Genomic DNA, 22,332 nt, shown 5'->3' with positions numbered 1-22,332 from the left:
ACATGAGTACACGGGACATTGCGAGAGCCGGTGGACTGAGTCAAAGTAGTGTCATGCGCATACTGCATCCTCACCACTTTCACCCGTTTCATGTGTCGCTACATCAGCAATTACATGGTGATGACTTTAATCATCGAGTGCAATACTGTCAATGGGCATTAACAGAGAATGCGTTGCAGTTCTACCTGTTTACCGATGAAGCTGGTTTCACAAATCACGGGGCAGTGAATCTACGGAACATGCATTACTGGTCCGTGGACAATCCTCGCTGGCTCAGACAGGTAGAGTGACAGCTACCGTGGACTGTAAATGTATGGTGCGGAATCATTGGCGACCAGCTAATTGGTCCTCACTTCATTACAGGGGCCCAAACAGCTGCAACATACATCGCGTTTCTACAGAATTATCTGCCAACGTTGCTCGAAAATGTCCCACTGGAAACCCGTCGACGTATGTGGTATCAGCATGATGGTGCACCTGCACATTCCGCAATTAACACTAGGCTGACCCTTGACAGGATGTTCGACGGGCGTTTCATAGGACGTGGAGGACGCATAAATTGGCCAGCCCCTTCTCCTGATCTTACACCTCTGGACTTCTTTCTGTGGGGTACGTTAAAGGAGAATGTGTACCGTGATGTGCCCACAACCCCAGAGGATATGAAACAACGTATTGTGGCAGCCTGTGGGGACATTACACCAGATGTACTGCGGCATGTACGATATTCATTACGCCAGAGATTGCAATTGTGTGCAGCAAATGATGGCCACCACATTGAACATCTATTGGCCTGACATGTGGGACACACTCTATTCTAGTCCGTAATTGAAAACGGAAACCACGTGTGTACGTGTACATCACCCCTCATGGTAATGTACATGGGCGACAGTGAAAAAGACCAATAAAAAGGTGTTAGCATGTGGACGTAATGTGCTGTTACAGTCTCTTCTGTACCTAAGGTCCATCACCGTTCCCTTTGGATCCCTACGTAATTCGGTGCTCTCCGATACACACGATCTAACAGCGAAGGAGTGGTACTCAAGCGTCAACTTTAGGTTTCAATATCTGCTGATGTAATTAACATTTTACAATGCAACAAACATCACTGATTACGTATTTGTTTATATGTTCAGATGTGCTAACAAAACTAACGTGGTTCCATTAAAAAAAAACGTAGGTTTGTGTTAAGAAACATACAACCGTGCATTTTTTTAAGCTTTGTATTTACCAATTACACTAGCCCCTCCACTCGGTCTGTGGAATCGATTCGTCAGTATTTGATGTGGTTTACGAAATATATCCAGCGGTAATGTTAGGTGACTCACCCTATATATTCTGTAATTTTTCATTAGCCCGATAAAAAGTAAGACGCTGTAATTTTTCGAGTAGTTCTGCTGACCTAGCAAGACGCAGTCTTCGTACATCCCCTATTAAAAGGTCTGTAATAAGAGTAATAATAGTTGTTTTATCTAAATCGTTTTCAGAATACAAGATGTTATTTGTTGCTGTTGAAACCATTTTTTATTTATAGATGAATTGCGTCCTTTCCTGCAGCTATTAAAAGTTATATTAGTTTCGACCTTAACCTATTGTTATCCGCCATTGCGGTCGGTATAACTACTTTTAGTAATTTGGTTCTTCTAACACAGCTGTTAGTGAGGTAACTAATTTAGATTATACATTTAAGAAAATATTGAAATGCCTGCGTCTCTATCTTCATTTTCAATGTAAATTTTGGCATACTGGGCCACAAATACCGAATAACTTATTTATTACTTAGGCATAATTACAGAGACATATAACTAAATATGCTTCCTGCAATTAAAATCAAAGTATCAGTAAGTTACTAATAAATATACATACAAACGAAACCTAAAATTTCAACCCCTGAGACCAAACAAGATCATGTTGTTTTTGCTTCTGTATGCAATAATTGCAATAATGTACCTGTACATTGTCGTAACTTCAATAATAGGAAATAATTATAATCAATTATTTAGCATACCGAAGCGTTGGGTGTAATACGTCTGTGTTAACATTTTTACTATTTAAAAGATTGTAAGAAGATCTATGATAAAATAACTAACCATTGTCTGTTTAAAACACAATTTCATACAATACATTAGAATTACACCTCTCTCTCTCTCTCTCTCTCTCTCTATCTCTATCTCTCTCTCTCTCTCTCTCTCTCTCTCTCTCTCTCTCTCTCTTTACACTGCACCATCCATATGACAGGCGCTAAAGCTGCCACTACTCATTCCGCAATAGTTCCTTGAATAATCTCTGTTCTACTGTATCTAGATATGTCGTTCTCTGAGGCTGAATAATAAACGCAATACCTCCACATTCGTGACAAGGTGGTTCTCACACTGGCAGAAGAAAGAGTTTATAGGCTCACTTCCAGTAACTTAAATGGGTTCATAAGCCCTTTTCAAGTAAAACTTTAAGTTTTGTTGGGGTAATATCCATGTTTTACGTGTGGTATGAACTCCAGTGGTACTTTTATTAATTCACTAATGGCACAAACTGTTCAATGTAACACTATTTTAAGAAGTAAAGATTGCCTAATAATACAGGAGAGAAGGAGAGAAAGCTAATTAAAACATGGAAAGAACACAATTTCAGTACCTTCTTTGTAAAACCGTGTAGGACATGCAGCTGGTTGTAGAACTCTTTTCCTGTTGGGCTCCTTTTAAAGATGAACTCCGGGTACAACCATGGATTAAGCATTCTTTCTATGGTTAGTGCGCTGATCCTGTAAAGAATAACAACTACCCAAAGTTAAAACTTTGGTCTCATTGTGAAGCATTAATGACTTTTTTGGGTAATTACTTTTTTAGGTCATCTGAAAACTCTTATTGGGTTGATGTGATATAGGTAATTTTACAGATCATTTAACACTATTAATTTCTGTATGTATATAAGAGCTGCCTACTCACAAACGACGGTACAAAACTTCGGTTTAGTAACTAATATCTCTTTCAATAATACCATGTTTATATTAGTTACAGGATTGAAGCATTAGCTTTGTAGTGAGGTACTATAGATAACTAACAGATGTCTACTTTAATGCAGTAACATCATCCACTTTAAAAAACAATGTTCACCTTAAATAAGAATATTGAGACAATAGCAATCAACACTGGATACAGTGGAAGGCACAGTAATGGAATGATACCTGTAATGTGATGGACTTATTTTTCAAACACATACCTGTAAATGGCATTAACATAAGCTGATTGTGTCTCATGCTGAGCGTTGACTGATGTTCCCATTGCTGTTTCTGGTCACAATGAGAAAGAAATACAATATCAGCGTTTCAAAACCTTTAAAAATGAAAAAGTATGATGGTTCAGAATTACAAGTCCTACATTCTTATAAACTATGAAAGTTTCACATGATATAGGAGTAGGTTTCATTGGTGCTACACTATTGTGTCAATGTCGTATTTTTGTGTTGAATTCGCTTTATAACTTAGATCTACACAAAAGGTAGCATCAATGCCCATTACACATACACAAAACTTGTATATGAGACATAGGAATATTAAAACATGTCACATAATGTGGTAATATGCATATAAATAAAATCCTGTTAACTATAAGAGATTTTAAGGCCTACTTTGCTAAATTCTATTTTAGCTTGTAGCATTAACTGGTGAACCAAAGGGGCAAACTGTATAATGTCAACAGCCAACAGGTCAGTGATACATAAAAGTCCTCCAAGATTGTTTTGTGTTCTCAGTTCTTTGGTGAGAATTTTGGTGAAAACTTAGCAGCTACAAAAACAATATAGGTGACATTCTTAAACATTTAGGCTTGGTTGCTTTTGCCATCATAATAATTGCCAACTTTCGGAATACAGATCTCAGTAAGTTAACATATTTTGCTTACTTTCATTTGCTGATTTCTTATGGGATAAGGTTCAAAGATAACTACCCATTTAGTCAACAAGCATTCATCGAACAAAAGTAGTCAATTGGAACTGCAGGTAGGTTTCACCTAACTTGTAGGCAACTTTGTAAGCAGCTGGGGAATATTAAGCAGAGCCTCACAATACAATTTTTCATTTATGAAGTTTGTTATCAATATTCCATCTCAGTTTGAGAGAAACAGAAATACTCACAAGTACAACATTGAAACAAAATCTGCACTGCTCTTCAGTGAATCTAACTTTGACACACAGTTATAAGACCTTTTGACAGCCTACCTATGGAAGTAAAATACCTGATAGATAGTTTACACAGTTTGAAATGTAGATTAAATATTATGTATTTGCTTGCAAAATAACATTTTCTGCCATGAGTCATGACATTCATTATATTTACTTTTTGCAAATGAGTTTCTAAAACGAAGTACGTTTTTCATGCATTATACCATTTATTTCTGATGTTTCCAATGTATGAGATGCTACAGTGTCCTGAAGATTTTACTGTAATATATCATCACCCTCAATTTTACAATTAATTGTCGACCTCAATAAAGCCCCTTAGTGACGAATTTGAAAGAATTTGGGAAAAGACATCTGCAAATAGTTTTCTTCTGAACCACATTAATAAAACACCACACAGAATTTACTGTGCACAGTATGTATGGAAAACAGTAAAGGAACAAAAACCAAACAGTCTGAGAGATATTTTTACATATACTGTGACTTTACTGTGCTCCATACATCTGGTGTGGGAATCTCAGATATTTCTCCTAGGTAGAACATGAAACATTCCTGGCATGGTATTTGATATATTCCAGAATCTGAATGGGTATGTGTAAGAATATCTTGGTGACTGCTTTATTTTTCTATGTTTGCTGTCTTCAATGTGTACTGTGCACAGTGTGTAATGTCTAATATGTGTGAGCTTCTACTTCAGTGAACTACAGCACTTTAAGCTGAAGGTTTTTCCAAATTCGCTCTTGACTCTATACAGAGATTGCAATTAACTACAAAAATACTCTTCTTTATGTATTACAGTAGAGTCAACAAAGAATGCAGCACCTCACATGTCGAATAAATCATGAATAAGTAGCGTAACAAACAATAAAATTTGAAAGTAGGGATCCTCTTCCGAAACGTTTCATGCAAACACTACAATACAAAAATTGTGACTAGAATATGTACAATATGAGTTCTATATTTATTCTGTTTATACGCTCCACATACCTGTCATCTATGTGTAAAATTATGAGAGGTTGATTTGCGAGGCAAGACACAGTAACATAATTATTATATGACCCCACGACCGGTTTGCCAACAGGTCACCAGGGAGTGGAGCCGAATAACAGCTTACAAGGGAAAATCCCATACAGGGAGTGATAACACTCTCATGCCAGGCAGAATGGCTACTGGCGTCCGCAGATGGTTGAAAAGAGAATGAATGGTACATTTTTGGTGAAAACTTAGTACCGTATCTTACATACATACTATGAGAGCAAAGAATACAACAGAGAAATCATACAATGAGATAGTCTACTTACAATATTAAGTTTAAATGCAAATGAAATACTTTGAGAGATACATATGGTTTTAATTGTTACAACTTATAAAATTAATAATCAGGCAGGATGTGATGTCAGTAATCAACAAGAAGTACAACTTCTACAAGCAGTACATCTATGAAACTTCCTGGCAGATTAAAACTGTGTGCCGGACCGAGACTCGAACTCAGGACCTTTTTCTTTTGCGGGCAAGTGCTCTACCGACTGGGCTACCCAAGAACGACTCGTGCCCCATCCCCTCACAGCTTTAATTCCGCCAGTACCTCGTCTCCTACCTTCCAAACGTCACAGAAGCTCTCCTGTGAACCCTGCAGAACTAGCACTCCTGGAAGAAAGAATGTTGCGGAGACATGGCATAGCCACAGCCTGAGGGGTGTTACTAGAATGTAATTTTCCCTCTACAGCGGAGTGTGCGCTGATAAGAAACCTCCTGGCAGATTAAAACTGTGTGCCGGACCGAGAATCCAACTCTTGACCTTTGCCCTTTGCGGGCAAGTGCTCTACCGACTGAGGTACCGAAGTACGACTCACGCCCCGTCCCCACAGCTTTAATTCCACCAGTACCTCATCTCTTACCTTCCAAACTTCACAGAAGCTCTCTTGCGAACCATGCAAAACTAGCACTCCTGGAAGAAAGGGTATTGCGGAGACATGACTTAGCACTTGCCTGCGAAAGGCAAAGTTCCCGAGTTCGAGTCTCAGGCTCGCACACAGTTTTAATCTGCCAGGAGGTTTCATATCAGCGCACACTCCGCTGTAGAGTGAAAATTTCATTCTAGAAACATCCCCCAGGCTGTGGTTAAGCCATGTCTCCTCAGTATCCTTTCTTCCAGGAGTGCTAGTTCTGCAGAGTTCGCAGTAGAGCTACTGTGAAGTTTGGAAGGTAGGAGACGAGGTACTGGCGGAATTAAAGCTGTGAGGACGGGGCATGAGTCGTGCATGGGTAGCTCAGTCGGTAGAACATTCTTGATTGAGTCGCTTAAAATGAGTCGATAAATCGCTGTGCTGGATAGGGAGACACCTTCCGGGCTGATGGATCTGTGATGATAACAGTTTCAAGGAAAGTATTTCACATAGTTACAATTTGTGAATGAAAAGGATTATGAACTTTTTGGATGATTCAGATCCTATGGTACTATTCTCATCACAACCTGACAAGCCATAAATACAACTTCCCTGTTTTCTGTTAGGGCGAGACTATACGTCCTGTGCTCCCAATGCTAAATTATGAGTCTCAGTGATCAATTACTAACTTCCAATTTTCGAATGTTACATATAAGTGAACTAGAATTATTGCAACAAGCTATGCTATATTTTTTTCCAGATTCTAAATTTTTCTAGCAGAAATTTGTAAATAAATGAATATAAAAACTAAATGACTGAATATTTTTATTACTTTAGTTCCGTATGTGTAGAATCATATTCTTAGCATTCTGTGAAAATTTCGTGGTTTCTTTCTTCAACGCCTCTTGGGACAGCTGGTCATTTACAGGAAAAGAAGTCGTTCCAGGATACTGAGGTTTAAACCTTTTTATAATGACAGATATATATAAGGATTTACAGTTCTGACTCTTTCAAGCATTGGTGATGTTCCATTATCTATGTTCCCTTCAGTGCCACAATCTCCAAAAGCATGCCTTCTACTTTTCCTTCTTGTTTCTTTTGTCATGTGCCGAGCAGCACCTACATGACACGCATCTATTCTCAGAGACCGCTAATGTGTTCTGCGCCAGTCTCACCTCTAACTTCTCCATAACCTTCAGTGCTTCATAGTTTCCATCTTTAAAAAGTTTTGTAGCAACAGACATTGCTAACTTTGGAGGCATGAAGCCAACCAAAACAATGTTAAAGGAGTCATTCGCATCCTGTGTTATATCATCACTAAAAAGCGTGGTCACTTTAGATAGGCTGTTCTGGTTGATTAGACCACTTTCACTGTTTGCATACTAGTTTACTACAGGTTCAGACGAAAATTCGGATCTTTCAGATTTGCTACATGCAAATGTGCATTCCTTAAACATACTTTTGCACTTATTTCTTTTATATGCGTATAGAAGAACAATAAATATGAGTACAGTAAAGAAATCACTAACTAGTGCACTATTTTTGTACAAACTAGTGCTATAAACAAAGGACTGATTTGTTTATTTGCAATGCTAACGCTAAAGATGCCACAGTGACAAGGCAGTTCACTGCCTTCTAGACAGCATGGTTTCTAAAGTATGGGTGTTGACCTCAGGAAGTATATACGAGCTACCAAAACTTGTCTGTTGCATGTTTGTCTGATGGCTTAAATGACCAGCAGTCCTAGTTAAAACTGATTCTGAGAAAGAAAACTAACTCACACATATTCACAGCACAGCATTTTCTCTCTCATAGTCAGTTGCAATTAAAAACCTGTAGAGGATGGTTTAATATATGTACCCTATGACCATCTCAATTTTTATGAGAGTATGATATGTATAAATGACATACAAATATTCATATTACATATAAAAGAAATCCATAGCTACCAAAAATTTCTTAAACTTCTTGTCCACTTTACTTCAGATTTTTACACGATATCGAATATGTATTTGAATGGGTCTAGGATGTATATTTTAGATGTATATAATATGTAAATATATATAACATATAATAGGGAAATGTTGGTAGCAAACATTTCGAAAATTTATTGATCTATTTACTTCAAATTTTATATGATGCTCTAATACACGTTCTGACAGGATTGGGTTATATACTTTGTATAAATAAATATAATTTATGTAGGGAAAATTTTAGCAGAAATCTCAAGACGTTCTTGATTGATTTACTTCAAAAGTTTATATGATACTCCAATAAAAATTGAGAGGATATACATAAAGGGGGAAACTTTATTAGCAAAAACCTCATAAACTTTCTGAGTAACTAACTTCAGATCATATGTATAGGTATTTGCTGCCAACATTTTCCTATTATATGTTAAATATATTTATATATTATATACATCTAAAATATACATCCTAGACTCATGCAAATATGTAATAGGGTATTGTGTAAAAATATGAAGTAAACTGGACAAGAAGTTTAAGAAATTTTTGGTAGCTATGGATCTCCTATATTTGTAATATGAATATTTGTATGTCATGTATATTAAAACACATATAGCCTATAGCTATCTGAATATTGGTTAGAGTATCATGTAAGTAATTGAAATACACAAATTAAGAACTTTTTGAGAGTTATAGCAACAATATTTAACCAACTGTTTTCTTTATGCAGTAGTATAGATAAGAGTGTAATGAACTTATTAGCTGTTTTGTCATGATAGTTACTGAGGAGCTAGAGTAAACATCAAATTTATATGGTATATATGGTATTGTAGTGCCTGTGGTTGACAAAGTTTGGGTCTGGCGACAACTTGCAACAAATGGGAAATCCTGGATAAAGTATCAGTCCAGCACAAGTTTTCATTGTCATCATTCTATTCTACAACTGATGGTTGTCCATATTTGCAGCTGTGAATATATTTAATAAACTACAGATTTTGTAGCGACTATAAGTGAGAATTGCAGTTTAAAACTTGAAGCATTTGCTGTTAATTTAAAGACTGATTATGCTATGATATGCTACTGTGATTTAGTGATATGCTCACTTTAGACTTTTGTACTATACATTTTACAATAAATAATTAATTATCATTTAAGTGTTTCATTGTTTTTCAGTTGACAATTCTATGTGAGGCCACCATTCTCATAAATGATCATATTTATTTAATAAGCATTCTTTGAACTGGATTTTAAAATATGTAGTTTAGCATACATTATTAGCCTGTGGGTTTTGCACCCAATGATTTTACATATTTCAGATGTTTAATTTCACACACACACACACACACACACACACACACACACACACATATATATATATATATATATATATATATATATATACTGTAATTGCTAACTTGTCCTATGTACAATCCAAGGTTTGATGAGGCTTCTCTATAAAATGGTTGGCCATAAAACACCTTCTGACTTATTGTGCACAAAGCTAACAAAGTTTTTCGCTCATTCGTTGCTCACATCAATATCAGTTATGTTTTTATCTGTGGTTGACTCGTGTATGGAATAAGTAGCTAATTATGTAGGTGAAAATAATTTTCGTAGTTCAGAATCTCTTTGCCTGTTTTCTGTTTCAGTTACAAATTCCTCACCATCAAATCAATTATAATATCCACTGCACTACATGAAGCTAAGGTGGAGCCCTAGTTCATTATTAAAAGCATTTTATTTTTTTGACAGATTAAAATATAAAATTTTTTCTAATTGGTGGGGATAATTGTATTTAATGGGAAGGATAGGATACTGCCAAGCACACAGTTGATTATGTCTTATCTGTGTAACTTCTTCTTACTCGATCTGTATGTTGAAACTAAAAAAAAATAACAATTGTTGTGAAAGAACGTCAAATGATCAAATAAGTGACTGTTTTTACAAAGAAGAGAGTAGATTTCACTTGTCATCAACTGACAGTGTGTCTGCACTAACCCATGTACAGGAGAATAGAATACAAAGTTACAAAGGACGTTTTACTCATATGTAAACAATCTAGTATTCAATTGAAATCATTTAATTAAGGCATTGAAAATCGAAATGATGGTCATCATGCGGAATTAAGACCCCATTGCCTCCCAAGTATAGTTCAAGGTTCAAGCATTATTTATGGTAACATATCACTGCTCCTACTTAATTCTTTAGAGGCTTCATAACTGACAGAACTTTCACACAATCTGTTTTCCAGGATGAGTTGATGAACATTAGACAATATAGTAAGACAATATGAACCTAGGAAATATGAAGTATCTTCTGTTTGAGAGAAATTATGAGAACTTCGAGTGCCGGTTAATACTGCACTGGGGACATCGTCACCGTCCTTGGATATGACACTGATACATCATGGCCATATTATAATGACACACGACGACTGTCTGGTAATGTTCCTGACGCTGCTTACATTAATGTCAAATGGAAGAGGGCAGCCATTTCCGGCTAGCCACATGTCAGCCTTGAGTAGAGATATCGGACAAAGACATAATAACAGACAGTATGTAGCAGTTGCACTTAGAAACATAAGATCAGTTGTGACAGATATTTCAGAGGTAGTATTAATTATCTACGCTTGCTCCTTCTTTATTGAGATTCTATGATGGGTGGTGAAAAAGGGGATTCTGGGCCGTTTGGAGGTCGCTCCTTTAGGACACACGTAAGGATGTCTTTCCAGAGATGGGTCGTGGACTCACGGGAGGAACAAAGTAGCAGGACGAGCAGGTAGCCAGGCACTGGACCCTGGCCCCTCCTGGCATAGGACAATGTGGTCGGACTGAGCTATGGCGGTAAGCATGCGAACCTCCAGTATTTCCACCAACTCAGCCTGTGGGCAGCAAAGAGCAAGCCAGGTGAACGAGAAAAACTAACTGGCACCGTGAGGAAATTAGGAGAAATTTCATTCCCATCATGAAGGAGTATAGGCTCCGGTAGAAAACCAACCAAAAAAGAACCACAATCTAAAAGAAAACACAATCTTTGTCATTAGAGCGGTAACTATTTCAAACAATGCTAAAGGGGCAGAACCAATTTTTAACCTTTTTTCCTATGGTGGTGAGAACGCGCTGGAGAGAAGAACGTGACCTATCATTGGTGGACAGGCTGTGATATCCGTCCCATATTCCATCTTTTCAATAGATATGGGACGTAAAGAAATGATTTTGGAGAGATGTTTTTAAGGAGATAATGGGAGGAGTGAGAGAGAATTTATGAGTTTATATGACTGGCCAACGTTGGTGACAAAGCGTGAGATTGGATAGCAAATTTTAGGATATGCGAAAGCTGTAGGCTGGGGAAGAAAGTTCCGCTTTTTAGATGTTATTGACAGGGTAGAAAGAGAGGACAGTAACATTCGGAGAAGGGCTGACTATTAAGATTCGGAGCAGGAGGGGGGGGGGGGGGCGGGGCGGCGGAAAAGAGCCTATTTTTAACATTCGGAAGAGTACACGGACGAGAGTAGCTGTGCAACATCCCAACGGTATCAGAGGACGTCAGCTGGGGCTCACCCGACTAGTAATGATGGAGGGTCATCTCAAGTACTATGGTTCGGCACCAGATGCTGCAGCTCACGGTTAGAATACGTTGGTGCAACAGCATGCTAGGACAGATAAGCACAATGATTCGTTCGATCGAATGGAAGCAGGGCCTTGAGAATGGTTTATACGCCTCAGTAGACGAGATATCTTCATTTTCTGTCAGTTACTCTCTGTGCAGTCAGTGCTTTCCTACCATACGACTTCATGGGGTAAGTATGGTAGGATAAGTTTGATAGGATCGCGTCGTACCCTGGCTGATGTCTTTCCTTGTTCCTGAACCTTGCCATCCAATAATGACGATTGTCAATGTGAACAACAATCCATGAACTGAGATGAGACTGTGAATTATAAATGTTCAGTCCTTGCAGACTCCATTGTTGTATATGAAATAAAGTATGGATATTATAACTTTCATAGCTAGTAAATCCCATATCATAGTAAAGAATTAGAGAGGTTTCAAAGAGGCCACACTCGGAATACAGTGCTTAGGGTCCTTTACACTAGATTGCATTATCCAAAATCCAATGCATAGCTTATTGCATAACTTAATTAGCACTACACCCTAGGGAGAGATCTGCTATTGGAATCAGATCGGTGAGATGAGACAGTAGATGCATTAGTACGATACTGCAGTGACTGGCTGTGTTGTTAAAAAGATCATGGAATGTTCCTTCGGATACACATAGCTGTTTGGCCGTGAGTCATGTACGGATAACCAAAGCGATTAAGGCCGTCGCTCATGTAAAGCGGGAAATCCGTGTTCGATTCCTGGTCTGGCAAAAACTTCCATTGTAATCATTCCCTTGTACAGCTAATGATTGTTTGTATTTTAGGAATAAGGGATAATTTGGTCTCAGTGCAGGTTTTTCGGCAGTGATCGTATTTGACATGCGTCGGAGAATTAGAATAAAACTTAATTTCTACTTTCTTTTCTCTTTTACTCATAGCTTGTTTCAGTTACCTTACTGATATTATGCTGGCTTACCACATATGATGTCCAGCGCACAGCTTGTAATAAATGGGTAGATATCAAACGTTTTCCCATCAGCTTTGGGTTTAAGTTTCTCTACTAGAACCTTCCCATTTTCTGCAAATATATCGACGAAGTTGTCTAAAATGCGGAAGTGGAAAGCAGGTGTAATCATTTTGCGACGCATATGCCATTTGGAACCTGTAAATATAAAAGTTGATATTAGCAACGATCGACAGCGACTGATATCCGGGATACAAAAACTGAAAAATTCATTCAAGTCTTTGCTATCGACTGATAACATTCTGCAAGCTTTCTGATATTTCAAGGAGACAAAAACTCTACCTTCATGTAAGATGGCCTGCCTTCCAGCAGCAGCCAGATTAAAATACTAAGCAGAATCTTCGATGAAATATTCGAAAAAATAAGGACTGTAATCTGGTCGCGAAGGTTACCACAAATGCACAATGCTTTCCACAAGTTACCGAGAAATAATAGAAATATTAACAATATTCAGTATTTCTTTTTAATATTTCATCCAGCTACTTTTCCAAAACTGTGGTAACAATCAGTAGCCACAGGTGTGAGATCATTTCTAATCTCTAATCAACTCGACAGGATCCTTGGAACGTTTGTGCCAAAACAGAATGAATCTATTAGAGCTTTTACATAGTGTTCGCTGTTTCACTACATCCATACTGAAAAGTATAACCTCTTTCAATTAAAAAAAAGTTATCTAGAACTATGTCCCAGAAAGTGGAAACTAAGTACACTAACTAATCCCACCTTGCCACTTACAAGATTTTAAAGTTAGGCGACATACAGAAGTGCAACAGTCCATGCGAGAGAAATTATAACGAAATTACACATTCATAGTGCTCGTATTCTCATTTCTAGCGAATTCCGCAGTTAAATAACATTACATGTTTGCTACTGTGTGGTAACAAACTATCTCTGATAAAAAGCATCACAAGTAGCAGAGTACTGAATGAGATTTCGAGCAGTTAGAAACTGATTATATGTATTTTGGTCGTTTGCATAATTAAATCAGTTTTTCAGCCTGGCTTTTACAGGGCAAAACAAGTAAAGAAAAAAACAGTGAAATATGAATGCTACATTCAAACAAGTGGCAAATTTTTTATTATTTCGTTAATAAATAAACATAAATCTGGAAGTTCATTTTAATATGACTTTATCTTGTTTACGCTTACATTAATTGCACTGGAGACATCATATTTAAGATTTTTTAAAATTTGAGTATAGTATGTCATATGTTAAATCTGAATTTCATGAATGTCCCTGTCCTACTTTTAGTGAGTGCTTTTTGCAGATATTTCAATTGCATGCGACAGTTTTATGTGCTGCAACAAGCTCTGTGTTGATGGGTAGTATCATTTATAACCAGGGGATACATCATTGTCAGCTAATTTGAAAACATTTAATTACAGATGTCTGCCCTGGATAAGGACCCAACTCTATCATCCTACAATTTGGCCTTCTCGAAGTTTCCTACTGTACGATTTAACCTCAGATTTAACAATTCTTGTTCATAATTAGTGAAAATAAGCAACATACGATAAGAAGTAATTAAAATTTAAAAAAATGCTAAGTGGTAAGATACATCCAACCGTGTTAATTCTCCGTATGCTACACTTGAAAATTTATTAGTTACTATCTATACGCCAGGGCTTCACAATGGAAGTTAAAGGCCTTTGCATACAGTCGCTTTTTAGAGTTTCGTACCTCGATCAGTAAAAGTGGAACCCTATACGATCACTTAGTGAATGAATTCGTTTTTCCCTAGCCAACCATTGAAACATATATTTAAAAAATCTTAACGCTAGAAGTAAGCAATTTCTTTAAGCTTTTAATACACAAAGCTAAACCAGTAAATCATTATAGTATACCCAAATAAATTCATTGTCAGTTTGTAAATAAGAGATTGCGTCGCTTAAGTCTGTCAGTGACTTTAAAATTCCGAAAATACTTCTGCCTCTGAGTTAGAAATCTTAGCAGCACATATACTGCTTCTGTGGTGTACTACGAACCTGACAGCGCCATCTATTGGTCCTTCGGTGTATTGAGTCATGAGGATGCTGTCGCTAAGGTAAACAGTCGAACTACTAAGCAGAGAAGAGTCGTAAAATTTTAAATTGCGACTTTTTTTGTGGTGCGATCTCTATTAAATGAAGCCTATATGTTGCGCCACTCTATGCTGAAGTTACCTGTGCAAACCTCTGGAATACTGTTTTAGTAGTTTTGGAGATTAACGTGTTCAATCAAAAATAAGTGGCAGTTTTACCGTTTAATAATAGTACAGATACAGACACACTCCGAGAAAACATGCCGACTACAGTATGTCAGTCGATAGAACAATACTTCACTAAAATATCACTAAATACCTTTATTTATTATTTATTTATTTATTTATTGTTCCGTGGGACCAAATTAAGGAGAAGTCTCCATGGTCATGGAATGAGTCAGTACATGAAATTATAACACGATATTAGAAACGGATAAAATGAAATATAAAAAAACATATTCAGGTGACAAGTTGAAAGTTTAAATAAAGAAAATAAAAAATGTAATGTTTGCTTTATTTTTTAGCTCTTCCAGGAGCTCCTCGACAGAATAGAAGGAGTGAGCCATGAGGAAACTCTTCAGTTTAGACTTAGACTTCTGCCACTAAGACTTTCGTTGCCAAATTTTATCTGTAACTTGTAAATGTGATAGCTCATGTTTATATCACTTCTTCTCTTACCTTGAGTGAGTAATACCAGGAATACATGAGGTACACACCTGTGCTGGTGAGGAGACCTTCCCCCAGCCAAGGGTACAGGAAGGAGTAGACTGCGGCCTTGTCTATTAATTCGCTGCTGGACAATACTTTCTGAAAAACGCGAAAGATTCGTTAGAGAAAATGGTGTACAGGTACAGCTGCCCATGCAGCGTCAACATGATACCACAGTTCAGCAAGAGCAGTGACTGGCGTATTGGGTTGAGCCAGTTGCTCGGCCACGATTGACCAGACATTTTCAGTTGGTGAGAGATCTGGAGAATGTATCCAGAAAGGCCAGTACAGGACTTGCAACATGCGATCGTGCATTATCCTGCTGAAATGTAGGGTTTCGTAGCGATTGAATGAAGGGTAGAGCCACGGGTCGTAACACATCTGAAATGCAACGTCCACAGTTCAAAGTGCGGTCAATGCGAAAAGAGGTGACCGAGACGTGTAATCAGTGGCACCCCATACCAACACGCCGGGTGATAGGCCAGTATGGGGATGACGAATACACGCTTCCAACGTGCGTTCAACGCGATGTCGCCAAACACGGATAAGACCTTCATGATGCTGTAAACAGAACCTGGATTCTTCCGAAAAAATGAGGTTTTGCCATTCGTGCACCCAGGTTTGTCGTTGAGTACACCATCGCAGGCGCTCCTGTCTGTGATGCAGCGTCAAGGGTAACCGCAGCCATGGTCTCCTAGCTGATAGTCCGTGCTGCTGCAAACGTCGTCGAACTGTTCGTTGAGATGGTTGTTGTCTTGCAAACGTCCCCATCTGTTGACTCAGGGATCGAGACGTGGCTGCTCGATGCGTTACAGCCACGGGGATAAGATGCCTGTCATGCTACTGATACGAGGCCGTTGGGATCCAGCACGGCGTTCCGTATTACCATCCTGAACCCACCGATTCCATATTCTGCCAACAGTCATTGGATTCTCGACCAACGCGAGCGAAAACCGCAATCGCGATAGGCTACAATGTGACCTATATCAAAAAGGTGTCGCCACTGGCTCCAACCTTGTGTGAATTCTCTGAAAAGCTAATCATTTGCATATCACAGCATCTTCTTCCTGTCGGTTAAATTTCACGTGTGCAGCATGTCATCTTCGTGGTGTAGCAATTTTAATGGCCAGTAGTGTAGTTCAATAACTGTCACCCTGTACCAAGAAAAAATAGCAAAGAGTACACAGCGCTGACACCGTGATTAGTCGAACGGAAGAGAGTGGTGCCTTCAGAAAAATGTCACACAGCAATACTCAACGAAATGCCGCGCTGTTCCGGGTACTGCCAAGAGCGACCGAGTAAAGCTGAGGCAGTCCGGGCCTTGGCCCGCATGCAATTCGCTCTCCCGGCCGGCACGCTGAGACGGGCCCTGGCTTATAGGCAATGGCCTTAATCCGGCTGAGCATCGAGTCGCGCTGATCCTCAGTAACACAGACTGGGATGGCATTCCATGCTGCTTCAACTACTCAGAATTCATGCATCGTAGTGATCAGAAAATGGTGGTGCGTCATTCTCGCGAAAACGTATAAACAAGTGTTTCCAGAGGATGGAAGTTCTTGAGAATGTGCTGGCAAGATAACAGGCAAACATTCTCAGTACTGAAAAAATGGCTCTGAGCACTATGAGACTAAACTTCTGAGGTCATCAGTCCCCTAGAACTTAGAACTAATTAAAACCAACTAACCTAAGGACACCACACACATCCATGCCCAAGGCAGGATTCGAACCTGCGACAGTAGACGCCGCGTGGTTCCAGACTGTAGCGCCTAGAACCGTTCGGCCACCCCGGCCGGCCCTCAGTATTGAGGAATGCTACGACTTTGCAGCAAACGTGCAGTCTTGAGCTCTCTTGCAGAAAGGTGTCACGGAGATACGTCATACAAGTATTACCTTTCGTTCCAGTGGAAGACTGAATGAGCCAGAGGTGGTCATATAGCGTTCCCAATGGTACTCCACACTTCCACGCCAACTGACTCGTCGTTAGAGATGTCTCGACCCCAAAACAGGAATAACCAACATCATTTTAGCCTAACGACAGCCTATACGATTGCTTTGAGAGCCATGACCTTGGGAAGAACTCAACAACAGTTGGTAAAATGCCCCTGTTTTTCGTACGTGCTGGCCGCTTTTACTCTGCCTAACACCAGGCTGCCCTCCTGTCACACCGATGCAGGCAAATTTTAAAGAATGGAGCACGGCTTCGTCACCTTCTGCTTGTCAAAGTATTGACAATATCCTCTGAACAGTAAATTTTGACTAGGGGCGATGGGTATGCCTCTGATCTTTTAACGTTGTTGCACCTAATGATGCGGCTTTAGGCCGCGAAACCGGTTGTATTTTAATAAACAACAATTTTACCAGCTGTTAGAGGAATTCTTCCTAACATCATGCCTTTCAACAGCTTAAGATGCCGGGAGTGTAAAATAGTTTGCTTCGGAAGTACTGTAGCATGTGTTTGTCATCCAGATGACGTGATGTCCCTTGCTCGCTGCTTACGAGAGGCCAAGGTTCATCGTGTTTGGAGGTACCTTGCGTGTTATGACAGTATGACATTTCGACGCAACGGCCTAATGAAGATTTATCACAAACATTTCACTGGAGGTACGATTTGTTATAAGGTCAGTTAATGCCCCTTTGGCTGTAAAACGCCGAATGAGACATTAAGATGAGCAATAATAGAGACACAAGTTATAAGCTATCGTTGTTTTCTGTGCTTGGAGAATTTTAGTTGTGGAACAGTTATTCGTAAGTTCGTGTCTAATCTTTTTCTTTCTTCATTTTCAAATTCGTAACATATTCTGGGGCTTTCCTATTCCTGTACCGGAATACAACCTGAAATGCTCGATGTTATATGTAAATAACAGCGAGCTCTGTCAGTAATTAGTTTCTTGCATTTCATGACATTAGTCTAACTGAAAAACGAAGGATGAAACGACCAATAACGACATTTATATTCCTTCACCCCATAAATAGTTCCCAATACGTAGCGATTTATGAGCGTGTGCTTCGCCAGAAATCACTTAGCGGAGCTATATCTTAGAACACTAAAGGGGGGAAAATGTTACATTGTTACTCAAGCATTGCATAATTTACTGCTCTGTATGTTATTGAAAGGAAGTCGTAATTTATAGTTATGCACTGTTCTTGTGGTCTTGAGTCCTGAGACTGGTTTGATGCAGCTCTCCATCCTGTGTAAGCTTCTTCATCTCCCAGTACCTATTGCAGCCTACATCCTTATGAATCTGGTCTCCCTCTACGAATATTACCCTCCACGCCGCCCTCCAGTACTAAACTGGTGATCCTTTGATTCCTCAGAATATGCCCTACCAACCGGTCCCTTCTTCTAGTCAAGTTGTGCCACAAACTCCTATTCTCCCCAATTCTATTCAATACCTCCTCATTAGTTTTGTGATCTACCCATCTAATCTTCAGAATTCTTCTGTAGCACCACATTTCGAAAGCTTCTATTATCTTCTTGTCTAAACTATTTATCGTCCATGTTTCACTTGCATACATGGCTACACTCCATACAAATACTTTCTGAAACGACTTCCTGACACTTAAATCAACACTCGAAATTAACAAATTTCTCTTCTTAAGAAACTCTTTCTTTACATTTACCAGTCTACATTTTATATCCTCTCTACTTCGACCATCAGCAGTTATTTTGCTCCCCAAATATCAAAACTCCTTTACTACTTTAAGTATCTCATTTCCTTACCTAATTCCCTCAGCATCACCCGACTTAATTCGACTACATTCCATTATCCTCGTTTTGCTTTTGTTGATTTTCATTTTATATTATCCTTTCAAGACAATGGCCATTCCGTTCAACTGCTGTTCCAAGTCCTTTGCTGTCTCTCTGACAGAATTACAATGTCATCGGCGAACCTCAAAGTTTTTATTTCTTCACCATGGATTTTAGTACCAACTCAGAATTTTTCTTTTGTTTCCTTTACGGCTTGCTCAATATACAGATCGAATAACATCGGGGAGAGGCTGCAACCCTGTCTCACTCCCTTCCCAACCACTGCTTCCCTTTCGTGCCCCTCGACTCTTAAAACTGCTATTTGCTTTCTGTACAAATTGTAAAAAGCCTTTCGCTCACTGTATTTTACCCCTACCACCTTTAGAATTTGAAAGAGAGTATTCCAGTCAACATTGTCGAAAGCTTTCTCTGAGTCTACAAATGCTAGAAACGTAGGTTTGCCTTTCCTTAATCTTTCTTCTAAGATACGTCGTAGGGTCAGTATTGCCTCATGTGTTCCAATATTTCTACGGAATCCAAACTGATCTTCCCCGAGGTCGGCTTTTACCAGTTTTTCCATTCGTCTGTAAAGAATTCGCGTTGGTATTTTGCAACTGTGACTTATTAAACTGATAGTTCGGTAATTTTCACATTTGTCAACACCTGCTTTCTTTGGGATTGGAATTATTACATACTGCTTGAAGTCTGAGGAAATTTCGCCGGTCTCATACATCTTGCTCACCAGATGGTAGAGTTTTCTCAGGACTGGCTCACCCAAGGCCGTCAGTAGTTCTAACGAAATGTTGTCTACTCCCGGGGCTTTGTTTCGACTTAGGTCTTTCAGTGCTCTGTCAAACTCGTCACGCAGTATCATATCTCCCATTTCATCTTCATCTACAGCCTCTTCCATTTCCATAAAATTGTCCTTAAGAACATCGCCCCTGTATAGACCCTCTATATACTCCTTCCACCTTTCTGCTTTCCCTTCTTTGCTCAGAACTGCGTTTCCATCTGAGCTCTTGATATTCATGCAAGTAGTTCTCTTTTCTCCAAAGGTCTCTTTAATTTTCCTGTAGGCAGTATCTATCTTACCCCTCGTGAGATAAGCCTCTACATCCTTACATTTATCCTCTAGCCATCCCTGCTTAACCATTTTGCTTTTCCTGTCGATCTCATTTTTGAAACGTTTGTATTCCTTTTTCCCTGCTTCATTTACTGCAATTTTGGATTATCTCCTTTCGTCAATTCAATTCAGTATCTCTTCTGTTACCCAAGGCTTTCCACGAGCCCTCGTCTTTTTACCTACTTGATCCTCTGCTGTCTTCACTATTTCATCCCTCAGAGCTACCCATTCTTCTTCTACTGTATTTCTTTCCCCCATTCTTGTCAATTGTTCCCTTGTGCTCTAGCTGAAAGTCTGTATAACCTCTGGTTCTTTCAGTTTATTCAGGTCCCATCTCCTTAAATTCCCACCTTTCTGCAGTTTCTTCAGTTTTAATCTACAGTTCATAACCAATAGATTATGGTCAGATTCCACATCTGCCCCTGGAAATGTCTTACAAGTTAAAACCTGGTTCCTAAATCTCTGCCTTACCATTATATAATCTATCTGAAACTTTCTACTATTTCTAGGATTCTTCCATATATACAACCTTCTTTCATGATTCTTGAACCAAGTGTTAGTTCTGTGCAAAATTCTACCAGGTGGCTTCCTCTTTCATTTGTTAGCCCCAATTCATATTCACCTATTACGTTTCCTTCTCTTACTGTCGAATTCCAGTCACCCATGACTATTAAATTTTCGTCTCCCTTCACTACCTGAATAATTTCTTTTATCTCATCATACATTTCTTCAATTTCTTCATCATTTGCAGAGCTAGTTGGCATATAAACTTGTACTAATGTGGTAGGCGTGGGCTTCGTGTCTATCTTGGCCAAAATAACGCGTTCACTATGCTCTTTGTGGTAGCTTACCCACATTCCTATTTTCCTATTTATTATTATAGCTACTCCTGCATTACCCCTATTTGATTTTGTATTTATAATCGCTTATTCACCTGACGAAAAGTCTTATTTCTCCTGCGACCGAACTTCACTAATTCCCACTATATCTAACTTTAACCTATCCATTTTCCTTTTTAAACTTTCTAACCTACCTGCCCGATTAAGGGATCTGACATTCCATGCTCCGATCTGTAGAACGCCAGTTTTCTTTCACCTGATAATGACTTCCTCTTGAGTAGTTTATGCAGTAGTAAACTATAATAATACTGTCTCTAATAGAGCGTCATTTTTAAAATAAGTAAAAATTGTCCAGTTTTACACACAATACCAGATTGGCGGGAACCGCGAATTGGTACCACCTGCAACTGTAAAGAGTTTAGTAATCTAGGATTAAATGACACTTATATTCTCACCGGTCCCAAATAGTTGGCTGCTCCTTGTTTCAGCCGAACGTGGGGACGTCACGTTGACACACTGCGATTTCTGCTATTGGTTGAACTTCCTTTGGGCTGAGCTCTCCCTAACAACAAGTGCAAAGTGTGACGACAACGACGGCGAATGTAAAACGACCTCTCAAAAGTCATGGGGTACCTCATCATATCGCGTCGGTTCTCCTTTTGCCCAGCGTAGTGCAGCAACTCGACCTGGCTAGGACTAAACAACTCGTTGGAAGTTCCCTGCGGAAACATGAGCTGTGCTGCCTCTATAGCAGTACATAATTGGGAAAGTGTTTCCTGTGCAGGCGTTTTTGCACCAACTGGTCTCTCGGTTACGTCCGATAAATATTCAATGGGATTAAGATCGGGTGACCTGGGGTTCAAATCATTCATTCAGATTGCTCAGAATGTTCTGAGACACACACTGTCATACATAAAAAATTCTATCGTTGTTTGGAAATGTTGCGGTCACATGTAGTAAGCGTTGCTTAACGCAGTGGAGAATGGAAAAACAGAGGCACGCCGGCGACCGAGGCGTTGCGAAATAACCACGCACAGATAGCGTTGCTGACACCAGCAGTCTACCAATACACTGATGCAAGGACGCACACAGACCGAGCGCCGAGCGAAGTCTGGGGAATGCTGAGTAAGGGGAAGTGAGGCCAACACGCTAAGTTACGTTGCAATATACTGCGAGAGTAATAACAAAAAGCTACCACCGAGGGTAAAAAAAGGCCTCCTGCTGTATATAAACAGTGGAGACCAGGCA

At 39.1% G+C, this 22,332-nt stretch overlaps 1 protein-coding gene across 1 annotated transcript in view; it reads right to left on the bottom strand.

Annotated features, from left to right (window-relative positions):
• The window catches only part of LOC126282394 (uncharacterized), a 370,909-nt gene that overhangs the window by 30,950 nt on the left and 317,627 nt on the right, over positions 1-22,332 (bottom strand). Inside the window, exons 15-18 of the mRNA XM_049982052.1 lie at positions 15,383-15,473; positions 12,599-12,784; positions 3,214-3,283; positions 2,629-2,755 (exon numbers count right to left, since the gene is read on the bottom strand). Of these exons, the coding sequence (XP_049838009.1) occupies positions 2,629-2,755; positions 3,214-3,283; positions 12,599-12,784; positions 15,383-15,473 (474 nt within the window). The remainder of the gene's footprint in view (positions 1-2,628; positions 2,756-3,213; positions 3,284-12,598; positions 12,785-15,382; positions 15,474-22,332) is intronic.

The sequence above is a fragment of the Schistocerca gregaria genome, chromosome 7 (assembly GCF_023897955.1).
Source record: "Schistocerca gregaria isolate iqSchGreg1 chromosome 7, iqSchGreg1.2, whole genome shotgun sequence".
NCBI lineage: Eukaryota > Metazoa > Arthropoda > Insecta > Orthoptera > Acrididae > Schistocerca > Schistocerca gregaria.
Note: the sequence above shows the minus strand (reverse complement) of the source record. Positions and strands in the feature narration are given on the sequence as shown.